This window comes from Leptopilina boulardi, unplaced genomic scaffold (assembly GCF_019393585.1).
Source record: "Leptopilina boulardi isolate dan_hultmark-lab unplaced genomic scaffold, ZJU_Lbou_2.1 LbouV2_31, whole genome shotgun sequence".
Taxonomy (NCBI): Eukaryota; Metazoa; Arthropoda; class Insecta; order Hymenoptera; family Figitidae; genus Leptopilina; species Leptopilina boulardi.
Window position 1 is genome coordinate 529,460 of NW_026137874.1, and position 18,344 is coordinate 547,803.

Genomic DNA, 18,344 nt, shown 5'->3' on the forward strand with positions numbered 1-18,344 from the left:
TATCATAAGTCATTGTCATGAATCATCATACACAGTATTGTTATTGTTAAATAATACATTGATATATTAAAAATGTATTGTGTGCCATGAGCTCTATTTTTCTGGATTCCTCGTGATCTCTCACACCCCCCCCCCACCCTTTAGTCTTTATATAAGCTTCTTTTCAACTTTTATTATAGAAAGCCTTCGAGTCAATTTTCTTGTACAAAAAGAATTAAGCTTCTGAGAATCGCACGAGGGGTTCATGAAGAAAAAAAAAAAATTGGGAAATAAAGGAATGTTTAAGAGAAAAAAAAACCTTTCGATTTTTTTCCTTGAGAAAAAACTTTTTTAGTCCTTTGAAAGAAAAATTCAATGCTAAAAAACAGTTTCTAATTCTGGAAAAAGTTACTAAATAAAAGGATCTAAATAATAATTGGTGTATAAAAAAATAAAATACTAAATCTTTTTTTTTTTTTTAATTTTTCAAAAAAGTAAACATCAATTAATTGCTTTCTTGATAATTGTAGTTGGAAAATTGAAGTTTAAATTATTGGATTATTGCGTTATCCCGCTTTTTCTGTAAAAAAAAAAATAAAAAAATAAAAAAAAGAAATAAGAGTTGTGTATATTGCTTGTTTACTCGAAATATCGATTTGAGAAAAAATATAAAGAGAATCAGCGTTGATAAATATAACTTAATTATACCAGAATATTTTAAGGAGAGAAAAAAAAAATGCAAACTCAACACAAAAAATCGCGAAGGAAGGAAAACTACATTATTTTCTAATCTCATTCTGTCACTGAAGTTTTTAATTATTTTTTTTTTTTTTTTAATGGATTATATTTAGTTTATATGTAATTAATTTTAAATCTTTTTAAAAAAAAAAGAAATAAAAATATATTAAATTTAAAAAATTTTTATATTAATATTATTATTTTTGTTGTTGTTTTGAAAAATGTACTAAAAAGTTTTTCTTAAAACTAGAATCAAAGTGGGACAAAAACCAGTTTTATAAAGAAGAAAGTATAGATTTCAACGCTTTTCAATATTCCATGTGGAAGTTTTATCTGTGTTACTGACTCGATTGCGTAATACCGATACAAACGCACGTCTCTCTCTCTCTCTCTCTCTCTTTCTATCCATTTGAATAAACATTCACGTTTAATATGTACACGCGCTTTAAAACGAAACGCAAAATAAATTAAGTTTTAACATTTTTTTTCTATAAATAAGTGAATTATAATATTCGTTATTTTCTTATACAAGTGAAACTCGTACATATGTTCAATGTGAAATGTTCTATCTGTGTTTATAATCTTGGTATACGGGCATTTAATCATCATTCATATTCCAGATGATAAGAAATTCATCACCCAAATGGAGTTTGTATAATACATTCGCTGCGTTGGTTACAACTATACTCAATTGATTGATTATGACAGTGTATTTAGTGAAATGAATATTGAAAAAAATTAATTTTGATAAATTTGACGAAATAGAAGCCCCCCCCCCCCAAAAAAAAACAAAAAAAAATGTAAGTCAGCATTTTATTTTAATTGCAAACAATAAATATAAAGTATATTCTTGTCATGTGTAAAATTAAAAAATTCCTCTAAAAATTAAAATTGCTACGTTTCAAATTCAATTATACTAAAAGCGAGGAAAAGTTATATATATATATATATATAAATACAAAAATATATTTAAAACTTTGGCTTACTGAAATCTCACATAATTTAATGAATTGCATTATTAAAATTTCTTTGTGTATTTAAAACAAAAAAAAATGTGAATATCTAATTTAACTGCTTTTCATTTTATAACAACTGGAAAAATTTGTTCGAGCGTAAAATGAAAGGATTAAAATAAATTCCTTGTCGAAAAATAAAAATTCCTTTTGGTAAAATAAAGCAAACATTTTATATTTATGGAGATCCAAATGAAATGTTGTTTGTGTTTAAATTTAAAAAAAAAAACAAATAACTGCGGTAGAACAAGGTTTTTATATTTTTTTTATACTTTCTTTTCCTCGCTTTCTTTATTTATACCTCTATATGAAACTAAAATGTTATATATATAGATGATTTTTATAGTCAGAATCTAATAAAATTTTAGTTTTTAATGAAAAATATATGCGTGTATATATATATATATATTCACGACAGATATATATTGGATGACAGTTATTGATTTGCAAGAGATCTGCATATTTCACGAAATGGGAAATTATTCATAAAATACGGATTTCACAAGCCTGCTAAGTGACATGACAAAGTTTTCTTGCAAGAACTCGTTACTCATCTAAATTTACGAGAGAGAAACTAGTTGAACCCTAATGGATATTTGCAAACTTTTTTCAAGACCAAAAAAAAAAAAAACTTTTGATTACTTTATTCGCACTGCCACTTCTTGGCGCGATGAAATTTCAACCTATTATTTCATGTTAGCATCTCAAAATTATTTTTTCAAAAGTAAATTCAATTATTTTATATATATATATTTTTTTTTTGAAAAAATTAAATCAGACTTGAAATACGTTTAATTTGAAAACAATCTTATGTTTGAATTAAATATCTATTTACAGCTTCCTTGACTCTGTCAAGTCAATACTTTGATAAAAATAATATTGTATATTATTTATAAATCCACGGCAATCGAGATTTGTAGGACAATGGCTTATTTCAGTAATAAAAAAAAAGACATAATATTTTACCAATATCCAGATGCAATGTTATTTCTGGGTAGTATAGATCCTTGTCCCAAGAGAGATTGTTACTCTTCAGTCCTTCACTATATATATGTGCTAGATACACTTCACTATTTCACTATTTACGTTCACAAAAAAGTTATTTGAACCGAAGGGAAAAAGAAATTAAAGAAAATAATTCTTTACTATTATTATTATTTTACTTTGGAAAATTGATTTTCTAATAAAAAAATTATTTTATTTGATCTCAATCCGATTTTATACCTAATATTCAATGACTTTTGAGCTTCATCAATATGATGTAATTAGTTCACATTTTACTAAATTGATTTTATTTACTAGTAATCTATTGAATTATCAAATAATTTAATTTTCACAATAAATTAATTAATTTAATTATGTCTAATTAATTAGTTATTAACTAATTAATTAATTAATTAGTTAATTTAATTTAATTTGACATAACCTACAAATAAATTTCACTACACAATCACTGTTCACTGAAATTCACAATTAAAAAGAAACACTATTACAATTGAAAACTGAAGTTTAGATGTTTAATTAATTATTTTTACTTAAATCTGATTTAAAGGACAATTATTTCACTGTTAAAACAATAAAACTTTAATGAAATTAGAGAACACGACTGAAAAATAGTAACGACTGTTCGTTTCAAATTGACAATGTTCAATGTTGCCAATGTTACAGCTTTGCCAACAATTTTGCAAAAATTTTTAACCGCCAAATTCAAAACATGATATAAACAATTTGATATAAACAATTTTTTTTTGCAAATCGTTAATAAATTTATAAGTATTATATATTTAAAAAGAATACTTCCTTTGTCATTTAGATGACAAATTTTGATGTTTTGATTAAAACAAAATTATTTGTCCATTAACAACAAAAATGATTCATTAACCTAAAAATGGATAAATATTAAAAATTACCAGTATCCAAATTAAAAATTTCAATTATAATTACATTAATTAACTATAAATAAAAGTAAAATATCTCTTTAATAATTGGAATGTTTCCAAATGATAAATAAATATATAAAATATGATTTAAAAAAAACTTGGCTTAGTGAAATAGTTGTAGGAAAAATTTAAAGGTTATCTTGTTATTATTCAATATCTTGCAAAATAATTATTGAATTGAAATAAATATTTTCTGCAGTAAAAAACAAAGAAGAGAAGCCTGAAAACGGAATTATTCTACGGATGATATTAAAATTTATAAAGTTAAGTATTTCCTTTGAAAAGACCAGATTTTTTACAATTTTTTTTTTCGATTCCAGGCACAGAGCAGCTCGTTACGGTTGCCTTCAAAGCACTTTTGCAAAAAGCTGTCGTTTCATTGTTTTGTCTTCGTTTAGACAAGGAAAAATAGTACCATATAAATTAACGGATATCGGCGAGGGAATCCGCGAGGTTACCGTAAAAGAATGGTAAATAAAGATACATACAAGTACAAATGCAATACCTTTCGACCCAGGTAAAATAAAACAAAAAAAAAAAAGTCCAGATATATATACCGTAATAGCTTTGTTTTTTTTACACTTTTTAGAATTTACTTGGATTTTAAGCTTTGTTGTGTTTCTATTTTTTTTTTTTTTGAAAAAGAAATTTCTAAATCGTAGCGAAACAAAATCTGAAATTTTCTAAAATTACAAAAAAGATGAAATTATAAAATAGAAGAAAAAAATTAATTAAAATTTATGAAAAAAGAAAAAAAAATATTTGAATAATTATTTTTCTTTTTTAAATAAAGGTTCGTTAAAGTTGGTGACAAGGTGGCCCAATTTGATAATATTTGCGAGGTACAAAGCGATAAGGCATCAGTAACAATAACGAGTCGTTACGATGGTCTAGTTAAAGCTTTACATTATAAAATTGACGACATCGCTCTTGTAGGAAATCCTTTGGTAGACATTGAACTTGTCAATGAAGAATTTGACAATGAGTTCAGCCAAGAGAAAAATATCCAAGAGCCAAAGAAAAATCAGATAATAGAAACAAGTTCAAATGTCACAAGAGACGATATCACGAATGTTGAAAATCTCTTAGGAAAAGTATTGGCCACTCCAGCAGTCAGGCGAATTGCTCTAGAAAATAAAATTAATTTAAAGGATGTCACATCCACCGGTAGAGATGGACGTGTTTTAAAAGAAGACATTCTTGCTCACATCAAATGTCATATCGAAAATTCCAACGACGACGACGACGATGAGAAAAAAAATCCCTTGGTAAATGTCACTCCCGTCAAAGGATACGCCAAGCACATGTGGAAAACAATGACTAAGGCTTTGGTAATTTAATATAATCTTTCAAAAATAATTCCCATTGAGAAATATTAAATAAATATATTTCTTTTTTTAAATGCAATTAAATTATCTTATTGAAAGAGAAGTCGCTTTCTCAGATAAGAAAATCGAGTTTCTTTATAAAAAGAAATTTTTTTTTTTTTTTATAGACTATTCCACATTTTACGTACAGTGACGATTGTGATGTGACAAAACTGATACGCTGTCGTGAGGAAGTAAAAGATGCATTGAAAAAAGAAGGAATCTCTTTAACTTACATGCCATTTTTTGTGAAAGCAGCATCAGAAGCCCTGAAGGAGTTTCCTCAACTAAATGGTTGGCTCGATGATGAATCGGAGTCGGTGAAAATGGTCAAACATCACAATATAAGCATTGCAATGGATACGCCTCAAGGGTTGATTGTGCCAAATATAAAGAATGTCCAGAATCTCAGTATTGTGAACATTGCCAAAGAATTGAATCGACTACAAGAGCTCGGCAAAAAATCCTCAATTCCACTCAATGACATATCAGACGGGACATTCTGCTTGTCTAATATTGGAACAGTAAGCTGAAAAAAGAAAAACATTCAAAAATTCACATTTCAATTACTTAAAAATATTTCACTTTATGAAATTAAAATTAAAAATTTTTTTTGCATTAACATAAAATTGATATTTAATTTCATAAAGTAGAGAATTTATTTTAAATTATAGAAATAAAAAAAATCAGATAAAGATAAATTAAAGACGTGTTTCTTTTCATAATATATATAGTTAAGAAAACACGAAAGGAGTAAAGAAAATCGATAATATTCAAGTTCTAGATCTATAAACAGTGTCCAAGGCTTAACCACTAATGACTTAAAATTGTTATCTAATACAACATGGTTTTTCTGCACGCACGTTAAATCGATTTGTTCTCGTTTTTTTTTTTTTTTTCTTTTTTGCTTTTTCCAAACGAAACATTGATTTGTTTTGATAAGCAACTTCTTTTTTTTCACTAGCATTTTCAATTGTAAAAAAAAAAAAATTTCCACGAAGCAATTATTATTTATATCAAATAAAAAAATCATAAAATTCTCTTTTTTAAAACGATTTCATCTCATATTCTGAAATAATTAAATACGTAAAACTAGTTAAAATTAAATGCAAAAATGTTTGTAATTTAATATTATAAAATGAATTTTCAATAATAATTTCAAAAAAGCAGAAATTATTATTATTTCAATGAATTGAGATTTTAATCGTGAAATTGAGAAACGATATTATAGACATTCGTTTAATAATATGAAACATATTGAATAAATTTTCAAATTTCAATTGTAGAAGCAAAATATTATTTTAAATACATTTTCCATATTAACAGGGAAATTCTATTTTTCAATTTTAGATTGGCGGTACGTACATGAAACCAGTTATTTTATCGCCTCAGATAGTAATAGGAGCTGTCGGAAAAATTCAAAAGTTACCGAGATTTGGCGAAGGGAATTCTGTGATAGCTGTCAATCTCCTGTCAGTTAGCTGGTCTGCCGATCATCGAGTTGTGGATGGTGTAACAATGGCAAAGTTTTCAAATCAATGGAAACATTACGTAGAAAATCCACTACTTCTTGCTTTAGGAAAATAATATTTTTCAATTAATTAACATTTTTTTTTTACACCTCGATATTATTCTCATTGATAAATCAATATTTTCATTTCCAAACTTTTTTTATGTTTTTTAAAAATAAGTTAAAAATTTTGTTTTATAATTAGTAAAGTAAATTATTCTAAAAATAAGAAACAATTGTGAGAATTATTAAAAAAACAAAAATTTTTTAAAAATAATTTCAAAAGACTGGAATATATGTTGTTACATTGATTTTACAATAAAAATGGAGACTGAATTCAGAATATCTAGAATTTTCTGGAGTTGTTTTATTTGGTTTTTTATATACACAGGTGTTATTTTTTTTTTTTTTTTTAACAAAATGTCTACTAGATAAATACAAAATATATATGATGTAGTCAGTCTGTTTAGAATATTAGAAATAGTGCATACATACATTGTGCACGCAATTGAAAAATATTTACAATTAAGTCTTTTGACTTTTGTATATTCATTCCTCTAATTTTAATTGTTACACAAGGAAGTTTTGACAATAATTTTTTTTTTTTTTATCTAGGAACATCTACAAATTTCAAATATTAGGACATGGAAGACTATTCGAAAGTCACATCAATAGTCCTCACGATTCGTCAACAGTAAATTTCGAAAATTTCTATAAATTTTGTTTATAATTACTATTTTTTTTTATTATTTTTTCTTTTATATCCTTTTTTTTATTGAAATTCATTCACGTAAACCAGTTTCGGTGAATTTTTTTTCTAAAGAAGATTTCACAATTAAATTAAAATAATTTGAAATTGAATTTTCGAAAGATACTCTTTTTGAATAAAATAATAATTAGACAACCATTGATAATTGTTAATTAAAACAATTATTTCAATAAAACAGGAAATGCTGAAAATTTGCTGAAATTGTGTAATACAAATCGTGATTGTGAAAATAATTCTCTTATACATGTTACAGCTCATTTAATATGACTAGGAGTAACAATTCTCTCTCTAAAAACTAAACGCTCGATATTTTCTCTATTATTATTATTTATTTATTTTTTAATTATGCATCCGATTGCAAAATATATATAATGCAACGGATTTATTTTTTTGCGACGACGATGCACTTGTACATTTATAAAAAAATAACAAAAGCGTCTCTACCATATTCTCTTTAATTAAATGTAAATGCATTTTTAATTATCCACAATTTAAATTTTTTTTTGGAAAACTATTAAACTGAATATTAAAAAAAAAGAAACCGTAGAAATATTTTTAAAAGAATCAAAAAAATATTTAATCTTACTCTACATTTTTGTAATTGTCCACCTTATTTTTAAAATTGTACAAATTAAAAAATTATTCTATTAAGTATAAAAAATAAATATCAAAAATTTTTTCCATAAAATTAATAAATCTTCGACTCTTTATAATGATTGTTTCAATTGATTTCCTTGTATGTAAATTAGCATTTAGTTAAAAGTGAAAAATACACGAATCAAATACAATTTGAAATATGTAAATATTTGTAGTCCATGAAATTCAAATATAAAACAACTACTGCCTTTAATTTCTTTGCATAATAATTAACTGGTATGGCATTGAATGCAAATTGAAATTAAACTGACTTGCAATTAAACCAACTAAATAAATATTCGAAAGACCTGATTTTTTTTAAAAAAGAGAGAGAGAGGAACAAGAAGACACTGTAGTTAATTTCCAATGTTATACCGATTAAAAATAATTTACACACATTTTTTTCTTAATAAAAAGTTTCTGATTCAATTTGTTAATTAATTTAAGGAATAAATTTTTAAAATTAATTTTAATATTTAATTAAAAAAATTACACTTGATCATTGGATAATTCATTTTTTAAAAAAGGATTTTAAAAATTACATCTATATTAATTCGTTTTTAAAAATTAATTTAGAGATTGATTACTTTTTTTTTTAAATTGTCCTAATCATTTATAAGAATCGAAAAAATTCCAATCGAAAGAAAATGTTATTGATTTTTAAATTATATTTTAATTCACTGGTAGAGTCACGATTAATAAAATTATTAATTATGAAAATTTAAATAAAAATCAAAAATTACGTAAACAAAATTAAATAAAACTTAAAAATTATTGAGCAAAGAAACTGAAAAAAAAATATTATGCCTATTAAGATCTTCTATAGAGGACTATTTTTTCAAAACAGATATTATAACAATAACTACGTTATTCTGTAAAATTACTACATATCAGTAGAAGAATATTCTCTTTTAATTTTCAACTAACCGTAGTTTAGTAGAAATATTTCGTTTACTCACAAACAATTTATATTATTTATATGAATGTGCGTTTAAAACGGAATTTCTTTCATTCTTCATATTTTTTTTTAAAAAAGATTCTCTCACAGAGAGAATATATCAACAAGTTGTGATTTTGGACGAATAATTGAATTTTTCAACACTGGTTATAATAACAATTACAACTAATAAAAAAAATTGTTTACACGACATTATATAAGTTAGTTTTAAATTATAAAAATACCTTTCTTTTTTTTTTGTTTCTGTTTCAAAAAATATCCTTCAATCTGCACAGCTTTTGCATATTGATATGCAATTTTTTTTTTAAATCATTTTCAAATCGAATTCTTCAAATTATTATTTTGAAGAAACACAGATGAGAAAAACATGTAAGATTCATAAATCCTAACAATAAATTCAGATCTCTTTTTGTCATGAACTGAATTTTTGACAAAATGACATTGTTTTAATTTTAAAATTAAATCTTGTCATTTTGTTGGATGGTTTTATATAAGTATATATATATATGTCTATTTATATATAGTAATCCAAATTTTTGTTACTTGGGAAATCTATTGATGTCGACTTATCATCATGGAAACAATGGCACCAGTTGCTCGTAAAACAGCGACAGCAGTCTCGTGATCCGATTTCGTAAAATCTATTCCATCGACTTCTAAAATTTTATCCCCCGGACGTAAAGTTCCTTGTGCTGGACCATCTGGATTTACTTTTGTCACAACAATTCCCTGTAATGAAAAAAAAAAATTGTTATTTTAATTAAAACTCCTGTTAATTGATCATTAGAATTTAGATTAAAATATCTCACCGTCTCTGCTCCTGCAATTCCTCCAGCTATACTAAATCCTAAACCTGGATTTTTCTTCAATCGAACCGGCAACTAGAATTAAGAAAGAAAACAATTAACTAAATTTATTACTTTTTTGAAATTATTTTTTAAAAGCTATTATTTAAATTAATATTATACTTACAACATTCGCATTTTTGTGTGGTCCAAACATCCATTTAAATTTTGGTTTTCCATCGGAGCTAAGAGTTGATTTAACATTTATCGAAGATGGTGTACTTCTACCGGAATTCGTCTCATTTTGTACGTCATTATCTTTTTTTGATAAATTCATATAAAAATTATTAAGCGACGTATCATAAATTGTTTGTTCGCTATTTAAAAAATTCATATTTTCCGATTGATTTAAATTTTCCATAATTCCATTATCGTTTGATGTATTTTCATTAATAGAATTATTTATTATTTGATCTGATTGTTTGATTTCATTGGTAATTGATGAACGAATTTTTTTCCGACAAATTGGCGATGCCGACAATGAAGTAATATTGATCTGTTTGACTTTCTCATTGTTAGTTGAACATTCGAAATTGTTTTCACGTGAATCAAATGTATTCCCTATTTCGACATTTTTCAATTTTAAAACAGGAATTTTACTCTGCTTCATCGATTGGTTGAGATTATTTTCCGATTCAAGTGACTTTATTCCATCACAAACATCAACATTGACATTTGTTTCATTCCCATTGAAATTTACATTTGTTTCATTTAAATTCTCGTTGTCATTGTTTGAATTGACATTATCAAATTTTGTCTTATCAATAAATAGTTCATCGTTGTTATCATTTTGGGAATTATCCTTCTTAGATGGTGAGAGTTTCAGTGATGAGAATGTTTGATACGTATCGGATACTGACGCTGAAAAACAAAATTGTATATTAATAAAAAAAAATCAAAAATTTAAATAAAGGGAGGAGAAATTTAAAAATACCTTGATTAAGTTGTTGGAAAAAAGCGGCTTTTTTGGAGAAAGCCGCGGCAATATGATAAGGCGGTGGAACGGGAGGAACATCACTGATCCTATAAATTGTAATATCCTTATTATCTAAAATTTTCTCATCAGACGTTTTTTTATAAGGTTCAACAAATTTTTCCGATTCCACAATTTTTGCTGTATTCGTTTTTGAATATTCATCCGGTTTCCATGTTGAATTCACATAATCGGCTATTGTCGCTGGTTTTGCGTGATACTCTGACATTGGATTGCGAATGTATTTTGCCTCACGAATTTCAGGATTTGTTTCCGTAGCGAGGACAGTTTTAATTGTATCGTCAGCTGATTCTTCCGAATTATTGGGCTCTATTTCTAATCCTAGATTGCTATTCACAATAAGATATTTCGAGGAATAGTATTCGACAAAAGGCTGAGGCACATGTGCAACATTCTGGAAAAAAAATACTTATATAATAAAATAATATTATCGATCAAATAGAACAAGTCTATAAATTATTAAAATTTTACGTACATCTTGTAGTGGACCATCAGTTCCTGAAATTGAAGTGTTGCCAACTGGAATCATTGGTTTTGCAACTATAGCTTCCTTTATAACATCTCCTTGATCTACTTGTAGCTAAAAAGAAGATATTCTAAATTATATACAAATTTTAAGATAAAGCGAATTATTTTTTATTATTTAAAAAACGAACCTTTTGATCATGTGTGGTCTGATGATGCAAGTTGCGTGCATGCCTGGCTAGATTACGCAATTCCTTCGGATAAGGCGTTGGTGCGCGATGAAGTTGTCTCGGTAATTCCGAATCGACTTCAGCGGCAAAACATATTCTTCTTCCGGATCCGCCAACAGATCCGGAAATTGTTCCCAATGTTTGGTCCATTTCTAGACATAATTTATTGCAAATTACGCCTTTCCATAAAACAGAATCAAGCTCGATTAGAGAAAAAAAAAAAGAAAACAACAAAAGAAAGAAAATATATAATCCAAAAAGGGAACAAAAAGTAAATAATTTAAATAAACCAAATTTCTCCCTTAAAATATTCTTACCCCTTCAATCCTCAACTTCCTGAGTGTTTTCCTCTAAGCAGCGAAAATATAATCGTATCAAATTTTTAAAATTTAATTTTCTTCAGAATAGTTTAAGAATAATAGAAATAAAGATTTTAAAAATTGACTTACGTTCAAGGTCCTGTCGTGGTTTTTGTGGAAGCATAAAGCACGAGAGCACCATCATATCCTCCTCGTAATTAAATTCCTGTTGTAGTGGCACCAATGGTTGACTTTGATTATCGCTCAGCCATAAAGCCTTAAGATTTGTCAAATTAAGAAGCGAGACAGGTAAATATTTTATACAATTATTGACGAGATTAAAAACTCTTAACGATGATAAATGACCTAATTCAGGTGGTATTTTCGTTAAATTATTTGAACGTAATGATAATAATGATAGTGCGGTGCAACTTCCAATTTCAGGTGGTAAACAACGTAAATAATTATTATCCGTATTGAGACAATGAAGTTTACGTAAAAGACCAATTGATGGCGGTAAATATTCAAGGAAATTTTTCGTCACTATAAGTTCTTCTAAATTTGACATTTGTCCAATGTCTTTTGGCAGTGAATTTAATTGATTGTCATCAATTTTAAGTGTCACTATTGTGCGTAAATAACATAATGAATCAGGTAACTCGTAAATTTCGTTGGATGAAAAATTCATTATCGATACATCTCGCCAGCCTTGAATCTCGGACGGTATTACATTTACCGAGTTCATTGTACAATCAAAATGATTTAAATGATAAAGCTGTTCAATATTTCCTGGAATACGACGTATATCATTGCCATCTATCCATAATTCCGTTAGATTTATTAAATCGCCAACAACCTCAGGCTGAAATTAAAATTTTTTCAAATTTATTTTTAATTTAACATTTTTTTTGTTTAATTTTTATCAAATTAAAAAAAAAAATGTTTATAAATATAGTGTGTGTTATTTACCAGTTCTGTGAAATCGTTATTGCCAATGTCAAGTCTCTGTAAATTAACAAGACGACTCATACTTTTTGGAAGTGTCATCATGTTATTCTCGCGAAGCTCAAGTGTTCTTAAAGCTGAGAGTCTTCCAAAATTCGCTGGCAAATATTCTATATAAGCATCGTTGATATACAATTCCTGTAAACCTACAATGTGCGTAATTGCATCTGGAAATCGTTCAAATGGATTGACACTGATATCGATTGAACGTAAATTTTTACATTCCTTTATACTATCAGGTAACTCTTTTATACCTAAAACAAATTCAATAAAAAAAGAAAAATAAGAACTATTTTCTTTCTTTTTATCATTAAATTTAATTTTCTTACTATTTTTACTGAGATCCAACAATTCTAGATTAATCAATGACGCTATGGCGGGTGGTAATATAGTAACTTCATTATCACTGAGGGAGAGTACTCGCAATTCATGGCATTGGAATAATGGTCTCGGCAAATCTTTTATCTGTTAAAAGTAAATAATAAAAATTATATAGCTATTAAAATATTTATTTAATAATCTATTAAAATAATAATAATTGAATATAATAATAATTAAAAACAAATCGTAAAAGAACTATAAATAAAATATAAATATAAATACATTATTGATTAATAATTATTTTATTATTTTATATATAAAAATAAACATACTCTATTGGCATCGAGATATAATATCTCCAGTGTTCTTTCATAGATGAACACATCGGGCGGAACATCGTAAAGATTGCAATGATTTAATTGCAATTCACAAATATCTTCTTCTTGTGCTCTTAAGCAAGCAGTGCACTGCCACCAAGCACTACCCATTTCACATTAAAACTGTATTTTTTTTTTTTTGGTCAGCCTTTATGGTTATATATTTTTAAAAATTCACAAAACTTAAAATACTTGATTCAATTTTCTATCTGTAAAACAAATTATTTACTTATTTTCAAAGAAACTAGTTTTTTTTTTATCTGTCTTAGTAAATATTTCAACTAAGTTATTTTAAATATTCTAGCTATCTATATAAATATTTTCTAGTTAACTATCTCGTTAAATATTTCCAGTAATCTATCTTGTTAAATTATTTAGCTAATTACAGTTATTTTCGTTAATTAGTTCTTGTAATCTATAGCATAATAATCATTCGTAAAAAGTAAAATCAAAACAAAACATTTCTTACCTCCATAAAAGTTTTTAAAAATTCTTTTGTTCCAAGAATGTTTATTAGTAATCATTTATCAACTGAACAAACAATCAATTGTTACTTTGACGTAAGCACAATAAATAATTGTCAAATAAGACATAAATGATAAGTCAGTCATTTTCTTCGTGCCGGTCGCGTCATTCCTGATGTCTTAAGAATCATCATTTTTGTGTCACATATATATATAACCGATGAACGTCAGCATCTTTCAATGGACCGGCTGTATTATATTCATTTTAAATAGAATGACAAAGAAATTCACTGATTTTTTGGAAGACTGATGGCGTATCGTTCACTATTGAATTGTTATAATTAGCACACAAATTACTATACTATATACTGACACTTTTGTTATCGATTGATGAGGCGAACAAGTAAGAAAGCGGGATACACGCCATTTTTATCGTAAAAAATTAACTTTTTCAAAATTCAAAAAGAATAAATTTCACAAATAATTTAAAATAAAGTTTCTTGAAATGATTTTAGATGATTAATGTTAAAAATAATATCTCAGGAAATAAAAGTAAACAAAGAGATATCATCAAGATTCATCGCACAGTGATTTCCATTGGATTTCTAAAAAAAAAACTAACCTGTTTAAATCGCATGAGCTATTATCGATTATTCCGATATATCGAATACTAGCGCGAATCTTTAAAAGTCTTTACGCAAATATATTTTATTTAATAAGGAATAATATAAATTTCTCTATTAATTTATTTATGTTATTTTTAAAATAAATTTTTTTTTTACAACTATACTTCAATACTTGATGAAAATTCGTTTCAACAGGTATTAAAAGAAAGAAATCTAGAACTGGACAAGTTAATATCTCTTGTGTATTTCCCTTAAAGTTTCAATATTGGCAGTACTGATTCATATATATTTCATTCATAAATGTATGTGTGTAAAAGCGCACATGTGAAAACAATAGTATACTATCATTGTATTAGTGTGTACAAGTGATAATTTTTGTTGCTGACAGTTCTTATATTAGTGTTTTTGTGATTATTTTACAAAATTTAGGTATATTAAATTATAATAGTTAAGAAAAATTTAAAACAATTTTTATTTCATAACCTAAAATGAAATAAATACGAATTATTGAATAATATTTAAATAATATTATAATTATAACCTCAAAATTTGTCTATATAAACTTAATTTCACAAATTTAATAAAAAAAAAAAAAAACTTTTGTATTTTGTTGTTTACAAGTAGATAATGTTATTAAAAAAATTGAATACTGCATTTTTTTTTAACAATTAACTTAATTGTATTCAGTGAATTAATGATGAATTTAATAAATAATGTAATTTGTATTAGTAAAATATTTATAGAAAAAGTTTTTTCTACAGATTCAAAATGAGTTACCACCGAGGAGGTGGTAACAAACCAAAGGGTTTTGGTTTTGCTGGCTTTCAAATGACGGGTTCTAAACGAAGTGGAGCCAATATACCACCACCAAATATTAATTCAAATTTAAGTAAACAAGGATATCATACAATGAGTTCAATAACAGAAAATGCTCTTTCGGCCTGTTGGGGTGTTCCAAAGAAACGTAGCAAAACTGAGGAAGAGTAAATAAATTAATTTTAAAATATGAAATTGTTTTTAAAAATATATTTCTAATTTTTTTTTTATCAATTTGCAGATATTTCGACGATGACGATGATGCACCAACTTCTTCTTTGGAATATATTCCAGCACCAGGTTCACCTACATATGAATTAATGAAAAAAACCGAACAAAAGAAAGAAAGTGACAGCGAAGAAGATCCTTTGGATGCTTTTATGGTTGGAATTGAGGCAGAAGTAAAGAGAAATACTTATGAAGCGGAACTTGCTGAGGAAGAGAGAAAAGAAGAGAAAAATAAAGGTTTCCGACAAGACATCGATGGCGAAGACAACGAAGAAAGTTATTATAGGTATATGGAAGAAAATCCCACAGCTGGATTACAACAAGAGGATTCCGATCAGGAAATTGAATACGATGAAGATGGAAATCCAATAGCGCCAGCTAAGAAAAAAGAAATTGATCCCTTACCACCAATTGATCATAGTGAAATTGAATATGAACCATTTGAGAAAAATTTTTATAATGTTCACGATGAAATTGCAGTATTGAATAAACAACAAGTTGATGAATTAAGAATTACATTGGGAATTAAAGTTTCCGGTCCTTCGCCACCATTTCCAGTTACAAGTTTTGGACATTTTGGTTTTGATGAAGTAATGATAAAGGCAATTCGTAAAAATGAATACATTCAACCGACGCCTATTCAAGCACAAGCAGTACCCGCTGCACTTGGTGGTCGTGATATTATTGGAATTGCCAAAACTGGAAGCGGTAAAACAGTTGCTTTTATTTGGCCAATGTTAGTTCATATTATGGATCAAAGAGAATTAAAGCATGGCGATGGTCCTATTGGTTTAATTTTAGCACCAACTAGAGAATTATCTCAACAGGTATTATTTTCATTTCATTATTTATAATTAATTTTTTTTACTGTAAATTGTATTTAAAAATAGTGCTTTAAACAATAATTTCATTTTAGATTTATCAAGAAGCAAAAAGATTTGGAAAAGTTTATAATATTCAAGTTTGTTGTTGTTATGGCGGTGGTAGTAAATGGGAACAAAGTAAAGCACTAGAAGGCGGAGCAGAAATTGTCGTTGCAACACCTGGTAGAATGATAGATTTAGTTAAAATAAAAGCGACAAATTTACAAAGAGTTTCATTTTTAGTTCTTGACGAAGCTGACAGAATGTTTGACATGGGATTTGGTGAGTTATTAAAAAAAAAAAAAAATTAACTTTAAAATTTGTTAATAAGATTTTAATTATTTATTTTAATTGAATTTTCAGAACCACAAGTACGATCAATTTGTAATCATGTGAGGCCTGATAGGCAAACATTATTATTTAGTGCAACGTTTAAAAAAAAAGTGGAAAAACTCGCACGTGATGTTTTAACAGATCCAGTGAGAATAGTACAAGGAGATGTTGGCGAAGCAAATACAGATGTAACACAAAATATTGTAATGTTTTACAATAATCCAACTGGCAAATGGAATTGGTTATTGCACAATATTGTTGAATATCTCAGTTCTGGTAGTTTATTAATTTTTGTTACCAAAAAGGTAAAAAGATATTCTAAAATTACAATTATTTATTATTTTCTTATTCATGCACGTAAATTTGGAGTTTGTGGTTCTTCACATGGGGCTTCTTTTATAGCTGAATGCAGAAGAATTGGCGAATAATCTTAAATTAAAAGAATACGAAGTAATGTTACTACACGGTGACATGGACCAAATTGAAAGAAATAAAGTGATAACTGCTTTTAAAAAAAAGGAAGTTAGTATTTTGGTTGCGACTGACGTTGCAGGTGAGACTTAAATATTTTCTTTTTTTTCTAAAGCGTTTCCATTGAATTATTATTAATTTCATTTATTGTATAGCTCGAGGATTGGATATTCCACATATCAGAACGGTGATAAATTATGATGTGGCTCGTGATATTGATACACACACTCATAGGATAGGAAGAACTGGAAGAGCTGGTGAAAAAGGTACAGCGTATACCTTGGTAACGGAGAAGGATAAAGAATTCGCTGGTCATCTTGTAAGAAATCTTGAAGGTGTGAATCAAGAAGTACCAAAAAGTTTGATGGATTTGGCATTGCAAAGCTCTTGGTTTAGAAAATCGAGATTCAAAGGAGGGAAAGGAAAAAGTTTAAATGTCGGTGGTGCAGGTCTTGGATTTAGAGGAAAAGCTGAAACTCCATTGGAACAGGTTTTGTATTTATTGCTTTTTTCTATTTTCTTTTGTATAGTTGTATCAGATAAATTTCCTTTTTATTTTTTTTCAGACTGGAGGTCCTTCTACGCAACAACAAAAAGATATAAGTGAAGTTGTTAAAAAATTAGAGAGACAAGGACCAGGAAGCGATCGACTTTCTGCTATGAAAGCAGCTTTTAGAAGTCAATATACGTCGCAGGTTTGACGTTTTTTTTTTTTTTTGTTCTTTTCTTTTAAAAATTATTATTATAATATAATTTATAATATATTTTAATAATTCAATTACAGTTTAGAGCATCATCAGATCACACATGGGAACAAACAATTGTTCCTCCGTCAATAATTATGCCTCCACCATCTACGATAACGGCAAATAGTTCTGAGGAACAACAGGAGGAACAAGATTCGAATAGTTCATTAGGAACAGAAAAATCAGAACGAAAAAGAAAAAGAAAGAGTCGATGGGAGTGATTATCGATTTTTGGGGCATACGAATTATTGTATATACATCATTTCTCATGAAATATTATGCAATTTCGGGTAATGATGTTTCATTTGATTTTATAATAAATCTTAATTTTAAAATAGTAAATATTCGAAT

General features: G+C 26.9%; 4 protein-coding genes across 10 annotated transcripts in view; 2 read left to right on the top strand and 2 right to left on the bottom strand.

Annotated features, from left to right (window-relative positions):
• Positions 1 to 3,341, bottom strand: part of LOC127283362 (catenin delta-2-like) — a 76,542-nt gene extending 73,201 nt beyond the window's left edge. Inside the window, exons 1-2 of one of the 4 annotated variants that reach the window (XM_051308166.1) lie at positions 3,161 to 3,341; positions 2,697 to 2,808 (exon numbers count right to left, since the gene is read on the bottom strand). The gene's annotated coding sequence lies outside the window, so the exon portion shown is untranslated. Of the gene's footprint in view, positions 1 to 2,696; positions 2,984 to 3,156 lie in introns of those variants that run through there. The other 3 variants (XM_051308167.1, XM_051308168.1, XM_051308174.1) reach the window with 3 other exon arrangements.
• Positions 1,080 to 6,899, top strand: LOC127283369 (lipoamide acyltransferase component of branched-chain alpha-keto acid dehydrogenase complex, mitochondrial). Of its 3 annotated transcripts, none has more exons than XM_051308192.1 (5): positions 1,080 to 1,517; positions 3,991 to 4,140; positions 4,464 to 5,001; positions 5,166 to 5,561; positions 6,388 to 6,899. In XM_051308192.1, coding segments are annotated over exons 1-5 (1,323 nt in total). In that variant the 5' UTR covers positions 1,080 to 1,515; the 3' UTR covers positions 6,625 to 6,899. The 3 variants fall into 3 exon arrangements, with proteins under 3 accessions (XP_051164149.1, XP_051164150.1, XP_051164148.1); XM_051308193.1 differs by lacking the exon at positions 1,080 to 1,517 and adding an exon at positions 1,763 to 1,771; XM_051308191.1 differs by lacking the exon at positions 1,080 to 1,517 and adding an exon at positions 3,899 to 3,933.
• A 1,099-nt stretch (positions 6,900 to 7,998) lies between these two features.
• Positions 7,999 to 14,521, bottom strand: LOC127283365 (protein lap1-like). Of its 2 annotated transcripts, none has more exons than XM_051308183.1 (11): positions 13,916 to 14,521; positions 13,402 to 13,655; positions 13,078 to 13,213; positions 12,713 to 13,002; positions 11,894 to 12,605; positions 11,406 to 11,596; positions 11,225 to 11,329; positions 10,690 to 11,143; positions 9,883 to 10,616; positions 9,720 to 9,791; positions 7,999 to 9,639 (listed from the first exon to the last, which is right to left on the bottom strand). In XM_051308183.1, the coding sequence occupies exons 2-11, from the start codon at positions 13,555 to 13,557 to the stop codon at positions 9,463 to 9,465; spliced, it is 3,027 nt and encodes a 1,008-aa protein (XP_051164140.1). In that variant the 5' UTR covers positions 13,558 to 13,655; positions 13,916 to 14,521; the 3' UTR covers positions 7,999 to 9,462. The 2 variants fall into 2 exon arrangements, with proteins under 2 accessions (XP_051164140.1, XP_051164139.1); XM_051308182.1 differs by having other exon boundaries at positions 11,406 to 11,623.
• A 316-nt stretch (positions 14,522 to 14,837) lies between these two features.
• Positions 14,838 to 18,335, top strand: LOC127283140 (ATP-dependent RNA helicase DDX42). The gene is made up of 9 exons (XM_051307830.1): positions 14,838 to 14,965; positions 15,298 to 15,519; positions 15,594 to 16,407; positions 16,497 to 16,725; positions 16,807 to 17,081; positions 17,179 to 17,329; positions 17,403 to 17,737; positions 17,814 to 17,942; positions 18,032 to 18,335. The coding sequence occupies exons 2-9, from the start codon at positions 15,305 to 15,307 to the stop codon at positions 18,212 to 18,214; spliced, it is 2,331 nt and encodes a 776-aa protein (XP_051163787.1). The 5' UTR covers positions 14,838 to 14,965; positions 15,298 to 15,304; the 3' UTR covers positions 18,215 to 18,335.
• The last annotated feature ends 9 nt before the right edge of the window (positions 18,336 to 18,344 follow it).